The sequence below is a fragment of the Rhinatrema bivittatum genome, chromosome 16, assembly GCF_901001135.1.
Source record: "Rhinatrema bivittatum chromosome 16, aRhiBiv1.1, whole genome shotgun sequence".
Lineage (NCBI taxonomy): Eukaryota > Metazoa > Chordata > Amphibia > Gymnophiona > Rhinatrematidae > Rhinatrema > Rhinatrema bivittatum.
Window position 1 is genome coordinate 25759706 of NC_042630.1, and position 12083 is coordinate 25771788.

Here is a 12083-nt window from a genome sequence, read left to right on the forward strand (position 1 = left end):
TGGGAGCAGCAGACTATGGAGGTTGACACCTGGCTCAAGGAGGAAGAGGGTGGAGGGACTCAGTCCCACTGACAAATTCCTAGAAAACCTTATGACAGCAACTGAGAAATAAGGGTCAACCAACACATTTTATTTCTTTCCATTTATATACCACCCAACAATTATCTTCTCAGAGCGGTGTACAAAAGCACGTAACACCCAATTACAATCAAAACAACAAATAAAACCAATCCAGATTACAACCGTTTTATTGAACTAACTTAATCCATTTGTGATGAGCTTTTAAGAGTTCTGCTTCCTGCATCAGGTTGGTCCCACTAGGTTCTCCTCCCCGGTACACGGCGTACAGTGTATGTGGGGGGGTATAGAAAGGTGAACCTGACTAATTAGTCTGAGGAGCAGAGACATGGCCTGCACTCCTCACCACGGGACATGGGAAGATGCACCGGCATGCTGCTGCTGGCACTGCCCTTACCAAGGAGAGGGTGAGTTTGCTTCCCGCACTGCGCAGGTTCTTCTCCAAGTTACTGGTCTGGATATCCTCCCACCGGATGCGCCACAGCTCTGCTGCCAGCTCCTTCTCCAGCTTTAGTTTTCTAAGGAAAAAAGAGAAAACGCTGCTTCAGCTCGTCCACACCGCATGAAGGCTCTGCCTGACCCGCCCGGTGCCCTTATAATCCGGTGACATCAGCAGGGCACAAGAAATGCCGCCATCGCACACTTCACAGTGACAGCATGCAGTGAGCCAGGGATGTGGCTGACAGGAGGTGTACAGCCAACATTTTAATGTAAGGCACAAGGTTAGTGCATATCTTTCAACTCCCAGAAATGTAAAAATGAAAGAAAAATATTAGGACCAAAAAAACAAGCAACTGTATATTCTGAATGACCGCAAGAGTATTGACATTGCAAAAGAGCTTTTCCTAGGCCCTCAGATTCCAGGGTCATGGCCGCTTTCTAAGCTCACTGTGCCAGGGACCAGGGACAAGGCATGATTTCTTAGATTTAAATAAGCACTGCTACATTCAACCCTATAAGTCCAAGCTGACAGCAGCAGCCCTCCCCCAGAAAACAACTTAAAGGGGCCTGAGAAGAGCAGAGAGCAATGACGTCATATGGAGCTAATCCCATGCAAAGCAAAGAAATGGCACCATTACTGCAGCCTAAGGAAGCCATGGAGAGAGCAAGGGCAATCCCCAACCTTCATTCACCCCCTCCCTGAATGTAAATAACCACCATTACTGCAGCCTAAGGAAGCCGTGGAGAGAGCAAGGCCAGTCCCAACCTTCATTCACCCCCTCCCTGAATGTAAATAACCACCATTACTGCAGCCTAAGGAAGCCGTGGAGAGAGCAAGGCCAGTCCCCACCTTCATTCACCCCCTCCCTGAATGTAAATAACCACCATTACTGCAGCCTAAGGAAACCATGGAGAGAGCAAGGCCAATCCTAACCTTCATTCACCCCCTCCCTGAATGTAAATAACCACCATTACTGCAGCCTAAGGAAGCCATGGAGAGAGCAAGGCCAATTCCCAACCTTCATTCACCCCCTCCCTGAATGTAAATAACCACCATTACTGCAGCCTAAGGAAACCATGGAGAGAGCAAGGCCAATCCTAACCTTCATTCACCCCCTCCCTGAATGTAAATAACCACCATTACTGCAGCCTAAGGAAGCCATGGAGAGAGCAAGGCCAATCCCAACCTTCATTCACCCCCTCCCTGAATGTAAATAACCACCATTACTGCAGCCTAAGGAAGCCATGGAGAGAGCAAGGCCAATCCCCAACCTTCATTCACCCCCTCCCTGAATGTAAATAACCACCATTACTGCAGCCTAAGGAAGCCGTGGAGAGAGCAAGGCCAGTCCCAACCTTCATTCACCCCCTCCCTGAATGTAAATAACCACCATTACTGCAGCCTAAGGAAACCATGGAGAGAGCAAGGCCAATCCTAACCTTCATTCACCCCCTCCCTGAATGTAAATAACCACCATTACTGCAGCCTAAGGAAGCCATGGAGAGAGCAAGGCCAATCCTAACCTTCATTCACCCCCTCCCTGAATGTAAATAACCACCATTACTGCAGCCTAAGGAAACCATGGAGAGAGCAAGGCCAATCCTAACCTTCATTCACCCCCTCCCTGAATGTAAATAACCACCATTACTGCAGCCTAAGGAAACCATGGAGAGAGCAAGGCCAATCCTAACCTTCATTCACCCCCTCCCTGAATGTAAATAACCACCATTACTGCAGCCTAAGGAAACCATGGAGAGAGCAAGGCCAATCCTAACCTTCATTCACCCCCTCCCTGAATGTAAATAACCACCATTACTGCAGCCTAAGGAAGCCATGGAGAGAGCAAGGCCAATTCCCAACCTTCATTCACCCCCTCCCTGAATGTAAATAACCACCATTACTGCAGCCTAAGGAAACCATGGAGAGAGCAAGGCCAATCCTAACCTTCATTCACCCCCTCCCTGAATGTAAATAACCACCATTACTGCAGCCTAAGGAAACCATGGAGAGAGCAAGGCCAATCCTAACCTTCATTCACCCCCTCCCTGAATGTAAATAACCACCATTACTGCAGCCTAAGGAAGCCATGGAGAGAGCAAGGGAAATTCCAACCTTCATTCACCCCCTCCCTGAATCACTATTACTGCAGCCTAAGGAAGCTACAGTGACAGCAGACCATTCATGGTGATTACCATTCAGTCTTTGGCACAGATCATGTGCAGGATTTGAACCTTTCTTGGCACGCCATCTGAGGCTCAGAACCCTTATAATCTTAACATAGTAGCAGCAGCAGCAAAGGACCAAATGGTCCATCCAGTCTGCCCAGCAAGCTTCTTATGGGAGAATCTGCCGTGCTATGCAGATTATCCCCATGTTTTTCTTTCAGTGGGTGATGAGCCTTCTTGAAAATTCAGACAGTGCTGTTTGACGTGCTTTGCTTGTGGACTTGGCCACAGAAGCAGTCCAATGCTTTTTCCCTTAAGTCTGTCTATCAGTACTCCCAGACTGTAAAAGTCAAGGCCCATGTTGGTTGTCATCTGGCTCCAGTTCCTCTTCCCTGCTTAATGCCCTGCCACCCAACACCATTTAGTGCTACAAAACCATTTTGAACAGGGCTGGCCAGGAGAATTAAACCTGTAAATATTTGTTTTAGGCTGTCAAAGGTGGGGGAATTGATAAGAAAACCCAAAATCTTTTAAGAAAGAACTAAAAGCCTGGCTACTCTGCCAATCTCATACTGACAGCCTGCTCATCAATCTCAAAACTTAATCCCACAGCTTCCCATATTTTGTCATTTATTCCCCCCCTCTGTCTAATCATCCTGTTTCCTACAGATATCTAAGACTATCTTATCATTATACTTGATCTCTGTCTACTCAATGTACCTTTCCTTTGGTACACCTTATCTGGTTTATTCTCAATATGCCTATCCTCTAGGATAGCTTGCCTTGTCCATATGTTTGACATGACAGTTCTCAGATTGTTAAATGCTGTTGTTTCTTCAATGTCTTCAATAGTTTTATGTATCAGGTTGTTATAATTGTAAACCGGAGTGAAGGCTACTCTGCTCTACCTCGGTATATAAAAAATGCTAAATAAATAAATAAAATAAATAAATAAGGAGCCTGAGGGAGACTCAGCACAGTCCTTCTGCTGGCAGTGGTCACAGCAAGCTCCATACCTGTATATGAAGATGGAGGCAATGGTGATTCCCAGCAGGATAAAGCTCACCACTACAGATGTGATCTCCAAAATGGTGAAGCTGGCTGAAAGACATCAAGACAGAAGGAAACCCAAATTTGGTGGAATTCTCAGCAAATGTGAAGACACCCACAAGATATGACAATAATATCAAGCCATCTACACACTGTCGCCAACCTCTACCCCTGTGAGCCCCTCCTCCCCGGCCAATGAACACTCAGGCACATCCTAACGCTGGGAATGTTCCTGTGACTCTTATCTTTGGGAGCCCTGAGAGAGAGAGAGAGAGCTGGGCACAGAGGAAACACCAGGAAGAAAGCCGGGGCAAGGAACTGTGCTTAGGGAAGCCATTCAAACTCTGAAAGGCAGCAGAAAGGATTTCCAGCTTTCAAAAAACAAAACACTTTCCTATCACCTTTCAGAAGAAACATTCATGTGCGCTGACGTTCGGGATAAAAATGAATTTCCTAACTGCCCTTATCCTCTCGGGACTGAGAATTTACACACTCTACAGAGAACATTTTGTTACGAAACAGGAATCTTTCAGCAAGCAGCTTCCAGTGGAGCGGGGATGATCTGGCACGCTGCTTGGGAGAGGAGATGCGAGTCTCACCCACTCCTGAACAGACTGATCAAAAGCACATGCCAGGCAGGGCAGGGCAGGGCAAGGGGGGCACACCGCTGGTCTTCCATCTCAAAATCCTGAAGCAGGCTTAGGGCACAGAACGAGAGCATGAGGAGATTTCATTTTGAGGTGTTTAGGTCAGGGGGGGAAATCAGCCTGTGATCAGGAGGTGCAAATGTACACGGGTCCTTTTAACACCTCCAATGAAAGTGTGCTAAAATGCCCCCCCCCTTAATACACAAGCATTTTATGGACACCTGGATAAGTACAAGCAGCTGAGAGAGAGAGAGAGGGAGGCTGGTCATGCATTACTATGCAGTGGGGCTGGAGCAGAGACACAGAAGTACGGCTCCTTCTTCTCTGTTTGTTTTGATTAACTATAAAAAAAAAAAAAGCCAGCTCAGCATGTGGCACTTCCTCCAGATGGAGGCCCACTCTGGAGGCAGTCCAGAAGCTGAGGGCTGGTGGAGCCACAGAACAGGATCTGGGAATACTTACAGAAGGCTAAAGTGGGGAGGGGAGGGGGGGGGGGGAGGGTGGTTGGCAGATGCAAGCCTGAAGTTCTATGTAAAATATTAGGGGAATAAAGAAACAAGAAGAAAACGTGCCTCAATGGTCTCCGTCCCAGCAACCACGCAGAGCTCTCCTTACAGTCACTATTGCTCTCGCCAGGGTCTCTCCGGCACCGCTCCTTGCCCACATGCTTACCAGGTCCCACAGTCACCGCCTCCCCCCCCATGGATCCTACAATCATTGCTCCCGTGTGATGCATCGGGACCCCCCTCAAGCCCCATTCAAGGTTGAGCTGAAATATAGAAGCAATACATAAAGTGGTTCTAAAACCTTGGCAGGCAGGGTCCTCGTTCTCGAAGCCACAAGGTGGTACGTCTTTAGGAATGACGTTTCCGGGCCAGTGGATTTCCACACCGGGGACAGCGATTACCTTCTTCAAGGATCCATTGTAATTGGATACAATCTGGGAGAATACAGTGAGGTAAGCGGTAAAGGCGACAGCAGCTTCAGCTATGAATCAGATGGGCATGAGAGTACAAAAGCACAGGTGCATGCAGCGGAAGCAGGACTAGACTATAGTTGCACTGAAAAGGTACAGAGAAGGGTGACTAAAAAATGACAAAGGAGATGGAACAGCTTCTCTAAGAGGAAAGGCTGTTCAGTTCAGAGAAGAGATGGCTGAAGAGGGATATGATAGAGGTCTATAAAAGCATGAGTGAAATAGAACAGGTAAATGTAAATCTGTCATTTACTCTTTCAAAAAATACAAAGACTTGGAGACACTTCATGAAGTTATTAAGTAGCACAATCAAAACAAATCAGAGAAAATTCTTTTTCACTCAGTGCACAATTAAGCTGAGGAAGTCTTTGCTGGAGAATGTGGTTAAAGCAGTTAAAGCTGGGTTTAAAAAAAGGTTTGGACAAGTTCCTGGAGGAGAAGTCCATAAACTGTTATTAACCAAGTAAACTTAGGGAACAGCTATTACTTATCCCTGGGTGTTAGCAGCATGGGATCTATTTACTGTTTGGGATCTTGCCAGTTACTTGTGATCTGGATTGGCCACTGATGGAAACAGAATACTGACCTTGATGTACTTTTGGTCTCACCCAATATGGAAAATTCATATGTTCTTATGAATGGAGTCCACACCACCACACCCACCACTTCTAAGGAGTAGCTGACAGAGCCAAGAACAGAACTCCTACCTCTATGCTTATACACACATACGCACAGCACTCTAAACAGCAGACAGGGCTGGGAATGGAGGCCCACATATCTGCACATGCACAGCACTCTGAGAAGTAGAGCCCAAACCTACACACACACACACACACACACAGGCACACCACTCTGAGGATCACAGATAGATCTGGGAATGGAGCCCACACCTCCACATGACCACAGCACAGAGAAGTTGGAATAACGTTCAGGTCTCCTTCATGCTGTGTAGGGCCCTCATGGGTGCCTTTATGCATTTGGTTATTTGTGACAAAACACAAGGCATGGGGCAAGAGGGCTTCAAAATGTTTGAGTACATGGAAATTATTGGGAGCAGATGAGGCATGTGCTGCACAAAATAAATTATTTTATTTTTCTATTTGATAACCTGCTTTCAGCCATAAGCCTTAAAGCAGCAAATAAAATCATCAAAAACATGATAACCAAGGCAAAATACAAAATTAGCACTTAATAACAAAAGATGACAAACACATACATCCCAACCATCCCCATGCACCTGGAAATCTCCTTTCAGATTGTCCGTCATGTCCCAGAGAGAGTAATCATTCTCTCGGTCTCCGTTTTCATCAATTGTCATGAAGCCACTAACACCTGCAGGGGGAGCCAGAGAGACATAGGGTGAGACCACAAACATTATATAACCCCTGACACCAGCAGAGGGAGCCAGAGAGTGAGAGAGGGTGACCATGGACAATGTATAACCCTCACATCTCAGGAGGAGCCAGAGAAACATAGAGTGACATCACAGACGTTATATAACCTCTCACACCTGTAGAGGGAGCCAGAGAGAGAGAGAAGGCAAGACCATGGATAACCCCTCACAACTGCAGGGGGAGCCTGAGAGAGAGGGCGAGACAATAGACATTGTATAATCCCTCACTCCAGTAGGGCAGCAAGAGAGAATGAGACCATGGACACTGTATAACCCTTCACAAGTACAGGAGATGCCAGATAGATAGGGTGAGACCATGGACACTATTAGCCCCACACACAAACAGAGCTGAGTGGTTTCTGGTCATGGTTGGGAATGGTCAGACAATGAACTGTGTTTGTTGGTCATGGCTGTGAATGGTCACATGTAGCTGGAGAGTGAACACTGTATGCTGGTCACAGTCAGGAATTGTCAGTTATGGTGAGACAGTGCATTGTGGTTTGCTGGTCATGGTTGGCAATGGTCAGTTATGGTCAGACAGTGCTCTGCGGTTACTAGTCATAGCTGAGAATGGTTAGTTATGGTCAGACAGCACATCGTGGTTGCTGGTCATGGCTGGGTATGGTCAGTTATGGTCAGACAGTGCTCTTTGGTTGGTCATGGCTGAGAATGGTCAGACCCCTGTGATTGATGGTCATCGGAGGAATGTGAAATCAGTGATGGCAGCAGTGGAGGAGACTCAATGTAGTGTATAAGCAATCTGGCTGCCGTGTTGGTCCACTTGAATGCATGGAAATAAAGTTTAACAAAGAGAAAGAAAAAAAATAATCTGATGAGATCTTTTTCCTGGACTAGCTTATTTCAGTTCTGTGTGTGAGATCAGAGGACAGCAGGAGATGAAGAAAGGGGAAGAAGGGAATAGAAAGAGGAAGGAGCGAGGAGAGAGGCAATAAAAACCTCTGAAAACTGTAGACAAACTAATATTAATCACAGTTGTGGCATTTCAGCAGCACTAATTAACCCTGTACCATAAGTAAGACCTCCTCTCCAAGCCAGTAAAGAGGAGGAGGAGGAGAAACGATGTTTACAACTGCGATTAAGATCTTGTCATGCCTCGATTGTCTGATTCCAAAGCCAAAACTAAGCTGATAAATACAACCCCAGGGTAAGCAGATCTAAGGAAAGTGAGAGGGAGGGAGAATAAAGAGTCAGGGAAAGGATAGAGACTAAGCAATAAAGAGGAAGAAGGACAGAAAGGGTAAAGAGTCAAAGAGAAAGGGAAAGGATAAAATCTGAGAGAGGGAGAATAGAAAAGAGAAAGCATGAAGAGAGGAGGAGGACAGAGGGAAAGAATAGACAGACAGATAAAGGGGAAGGAGGACAGAGAGATGGTAGACAGAGAAAGAATACAAAGGGAACAGAAGACAAAGAGCAAGGATAAAGTGTCAGAGGAAGGATAGAGGCAGAGAGAGGGAGAATAGAAAGACCTAGGGAGCATGAAGAGACAGAGGAAGGGAGAACAGAGATGAAGGAGAATAAACAGAGAGAGAAGATGTGGAGAGGGATAAAGGAAGATGAGACAGACATTCAAACAGGAGTGAGAGAGACCGAAGAGGGAGTAGACAGGGAGGGGTGAAAGAAAAGGAAGGATATATTTATGCCAATGCACCTCACTCCTGCCCTGCAGCACCCCCTGTTATTCCAGTACTGATACCCCAACATACAGCTCTGCCAATGCACCTCACTCCTGCCCTGCAGCACTCACCGGCTATTCCAGCACTAAGAACCCCCACACAGCTCTACCAATGCACCTCACTCCTGCCCTGGAGCACCCCCTGTTATTCCAGTACTGAGACCCCATACACAGCTCTGCCAATGCACCTCACTCCTGCCCTGCAGCACCCCCTGTTATTCCAGTACTGAGACCCCATACACAGCTCTGCCAATGCACCTCACTCCTGCCCTGCAGCACTCACCGGCTATTCCAGCACTAAGAACCCCCACACAGCTCTACCAATGCACCTCACTCCTCCCCTGCAGCACCCCCTGCTATTCCAGTACTGAGACCCCCCACACACAGCTCTGCCAATGCACCTCACTCCTGCCCTGCAGCACCCCCTGCTATTCCAGTACTGAGACCCTAACACTCAGCTCTGCCAATGCCCCTCACTCCTCCCCTGCAGCACCCCCTGCTATTCCAGTACTGAGACCCCCACACACAGCTCTGCCAATGCACCTCACTCCTGCCCTGCAGCACCCCCTGCTATTCCAGTACTGAGACCCTAACACTCAGCTCTGCCAATGCCCCTCACTCCTCCCCTGCAGCACCCCCTGCTATTCCAGTACTGAGACCCTAACACTCAGCTCTGCCAATGCACCTCACTCCTGCCCTGCAGCAGCCCCTGCTATCTCACCCTTTGGGCTTTCTTCAACAGAGCCAAATGTGCTAATATATTGTGACTATATATGAATTTTCATTATCATCTTTGCTTTGCTCTGTGATCTGTCCACTCCAGTCTCACCCCCTTTCCTCCTGTTCTCCCCCGGCAGGGGAGGGGCTGAAGCTCTGGTTTTGAGACTAGAATGCTGGTCAATAGAATCAGGGCAGAAGAAAACATTTCCCACCACACACCTGTTGAGAAACACTGCCACAGCAGCAGAAGAGATGAGGGCAACATCACAGCAGGAGCAGCAGGGGTAAGGGCAACAACCTTGTCTGAAAATCATAGAAGATTTTCTTTTACTTCAAGTAATCGCTGGTTCTGTCACCAGCAGGAGAGCTGGGAAGCTAGGAGGGAGGGGGCTGGTGCTGTTAGTGGCAGCAGATGACGAGAATCGGTGCTCGTCTTCTTAACAACAGGAGACGTGCTGACTTTATTCCTGAACAAACTTAGGTACAAACTTGTAGAGAGATTTACTAGACTGTCATTAATGTACGAAAAGCATCATATAACACGCATTATCGGCATATCGTGGCAATATCACATGTCATTTTGGCACACAACACGCCCCTATTACAAAGCGCTGCTTTGTATGCAATTTGCATGCACCAATTTTGCAAATTCATGCAAAGCAGCTAATGCATAGGTAATCCTATGCTAAAAAAAATAACTTGGTTTCCCAAAAATATGGCAAAAAGCCACATTTATTTTATCTACAACTCAGGAGTTATAGATATTTTCCCACTGGAGCAGAAGGACACTAACACATGTCCCAATGCTCCTACGCTTTTATTTGAAGGGCCATGCTGCCCCAAAATAATCTCCTCTCCCACTATACCAAAATCCCCCCCTGGGGGTCTGATGAGATCCCTGCCCCCCCCCCCCCCCAGACCTCCACTGCCTGTCAAGGTGACCCTGTAAAGCCCAAAGTTGAAAAATACTAAAAGTTAACTGCACAGCGATGTCACGCCCCCTTCCCAAACACCTCCCCTTTAAATAAATATTCCCCCCCCTCAAATTCTAATCCCCCCCAAGGCATTTTGCTCCCTGCACCCCAACATTAGAAGTAGTTGCTGCTGTCTAGTGGCCCTGAAATAAACCTCTGGTGTCTAATGCCCCCCCCACCATAGACTATCCTCAGAAACCCCCCCCCCCCCCATGCTTGAGAAGATGTCCCTGGTATTTAAAGAGACCCAGAGTGCCCCCAAGCTTTGGACTGGTTGACGGCGTTTTCCTCCATCAATGAAGGAGGAGGGGGGAGAGCGCTAGTTGGAATCTGGGGGAAGGGGGGAGAGTAGTGGTTGTCATGCCTGGGGAGGGAGGAAAGAGAGTAAAATGAGTTAGGAGGAAGAGAGTTTGCACACCCCCTCCCTGCCAGTCTAGTCTTGTGGTGGTGGTGGTGGCGAGAGACTGAGAAAAAAGGGGTGCTGCCAGGGCTGGGGTGAGACAGAAGGGGATGCCGGGTATCAGGCGGTGATGACTTGCAAGGGAGCCCCGGCACTCCCAAACTCTCAGTCCTGCCCGAGCAGACTGCCTGATGAAACCCCACCCCGGACACCCAGAAAATAAACTGCACTTTGACAAGATCTGCCTTGAAGGAAACGGAAGGTGAGAGCAGAGAGAGGACCGGGTATATCCCCTCTTTCTTTTGTGATTTACGTATTTGTCTGTTGATCTTTCCTTAGTTACCCATGTCCCTGTGGAAGAGAAGAAAGAAACAACCTGCCAGTGTCGGTAGCTGGGTGAAGACACTGGAGAAGATGCGTAGCTGCAGTTGAGACTATGGACTTTTGATTGTTTGCTACTATGAAAAAGGAAAAAAAAAAAAAATTTAAATTGTAAAATAGAAAATTGTTCCCTTGGGGAAAAAAAGTGTGTGCATTTTCTCATGATGAGAGCAAATTTCAAAGCCTTTTGCTGGCCTGAAACGTGTCTCCTCAGAGAGGTTAAAAAGTACAACACGGGCTTTTTATCTGGATTAAAGAGATGGGGCCCTGAGGGCATGTAGCTAGTGCGTGGTCCTGAGACCCACAACCGAGGTGCACAGGTACTGTTAGGTAGCAGGTCTCCTAATACCCACATGCACTACAAGCACCCAGACCGCTGACGATTCCTCTAATGCAGCCAATGTAGGAAGCTTTCTCTGCCTTGCATGTTGCTCTGTTACAGCAAAGCAGTCTTTCCTCCTGGAAGATTAATGGAGACTCTGCATTCTGTAATTAATTGGTGTCCTTCTGGCTTGGCGAGTGAGAAGGATCTCACAATCCCTCTGGCACATGAGGAGTGATCCCATGGCGCCTCTGGCAGGGATCTCACGATCACTCTGGCAATTCCAGATTAGGGCACTGTGGGATTTACTGCCTACAGCACTGCGTACATAGGTGGCAGTTTCTAAAATAAATACTCATTGTACAATAAGCTCATTTTGCCTTACCATAAAACGTCTTGTTCCACATCTCCATGACGACAGCAGTGGCATTGCTTATGGTGCCTCGCTCTGCTAGAGTTTTGTTCACGGCCTGTGCGTACATCATGACCCCATCATAGAACCCAGCTGTAATGTAATTCATCTACAACAAAGACAACAACTGAATCAGATTACTCCTTACCTCTTTTCCACTGTGGTGTATATAACACAGACACTGCTGAGGCTGCTCCATGCCCCTGCTCCCCCCCCGAGGTGTATATAACACAGACACTGCCGAGGCTCCTCCATGCCCCTGCTCCCCCGTGGTGTATATAACACAGACACTGCCGAGGCTCCTCCATGCCCCTGCTCCCCCGTGGTATATAACACAGACACTGCCGAGGCTCCTCCATGCCCCTGCTCCCCCGTGGTGTATATAACACAGACACTGCCGAGGCTCCTCCATGCCCCTGCTCCCCTCCGT

At 47.7% G+C, this 12083-nt stretch overlaps 1 protein-coding gene across 2 annotated transcripts in view; it reads right to left on the reverse strand.

The window, feature by feature from the left end:
* Positions 1–12083, reverse strand: part of NPR1 (natriuretic peptide receptor 1) — an 82373-nt gene that overhangs the window by 33231 nt on the left and 37059 nt on the right. Inside the window, exons 4-8 of one of the 2 annotated variants that reach the window (XM_029581624.1) lie at positions 11627–11762; positions 6575–6690; positions 5190–5322; positions 3702–3786; positions 476–596 (exon numbers count right to left, since the gene is read on the reverse strand). In XM_029581624.1, coding sequence (XP_029437484.1) covers positions 476–596; positions 3702–3786; positions 5190–5322; positions 6575–6690; positions 11627–11762 — 591 coding nt within the window. The remainder of the gene's footprint in view (positions 1–475; positions 597–3701; positions 3787–5189; positions 5323–6574; positions 6691–11626; positions 11763–12083) is intronic. The other variant, XM_029581625.1, reaches the window with a different exon arrangement.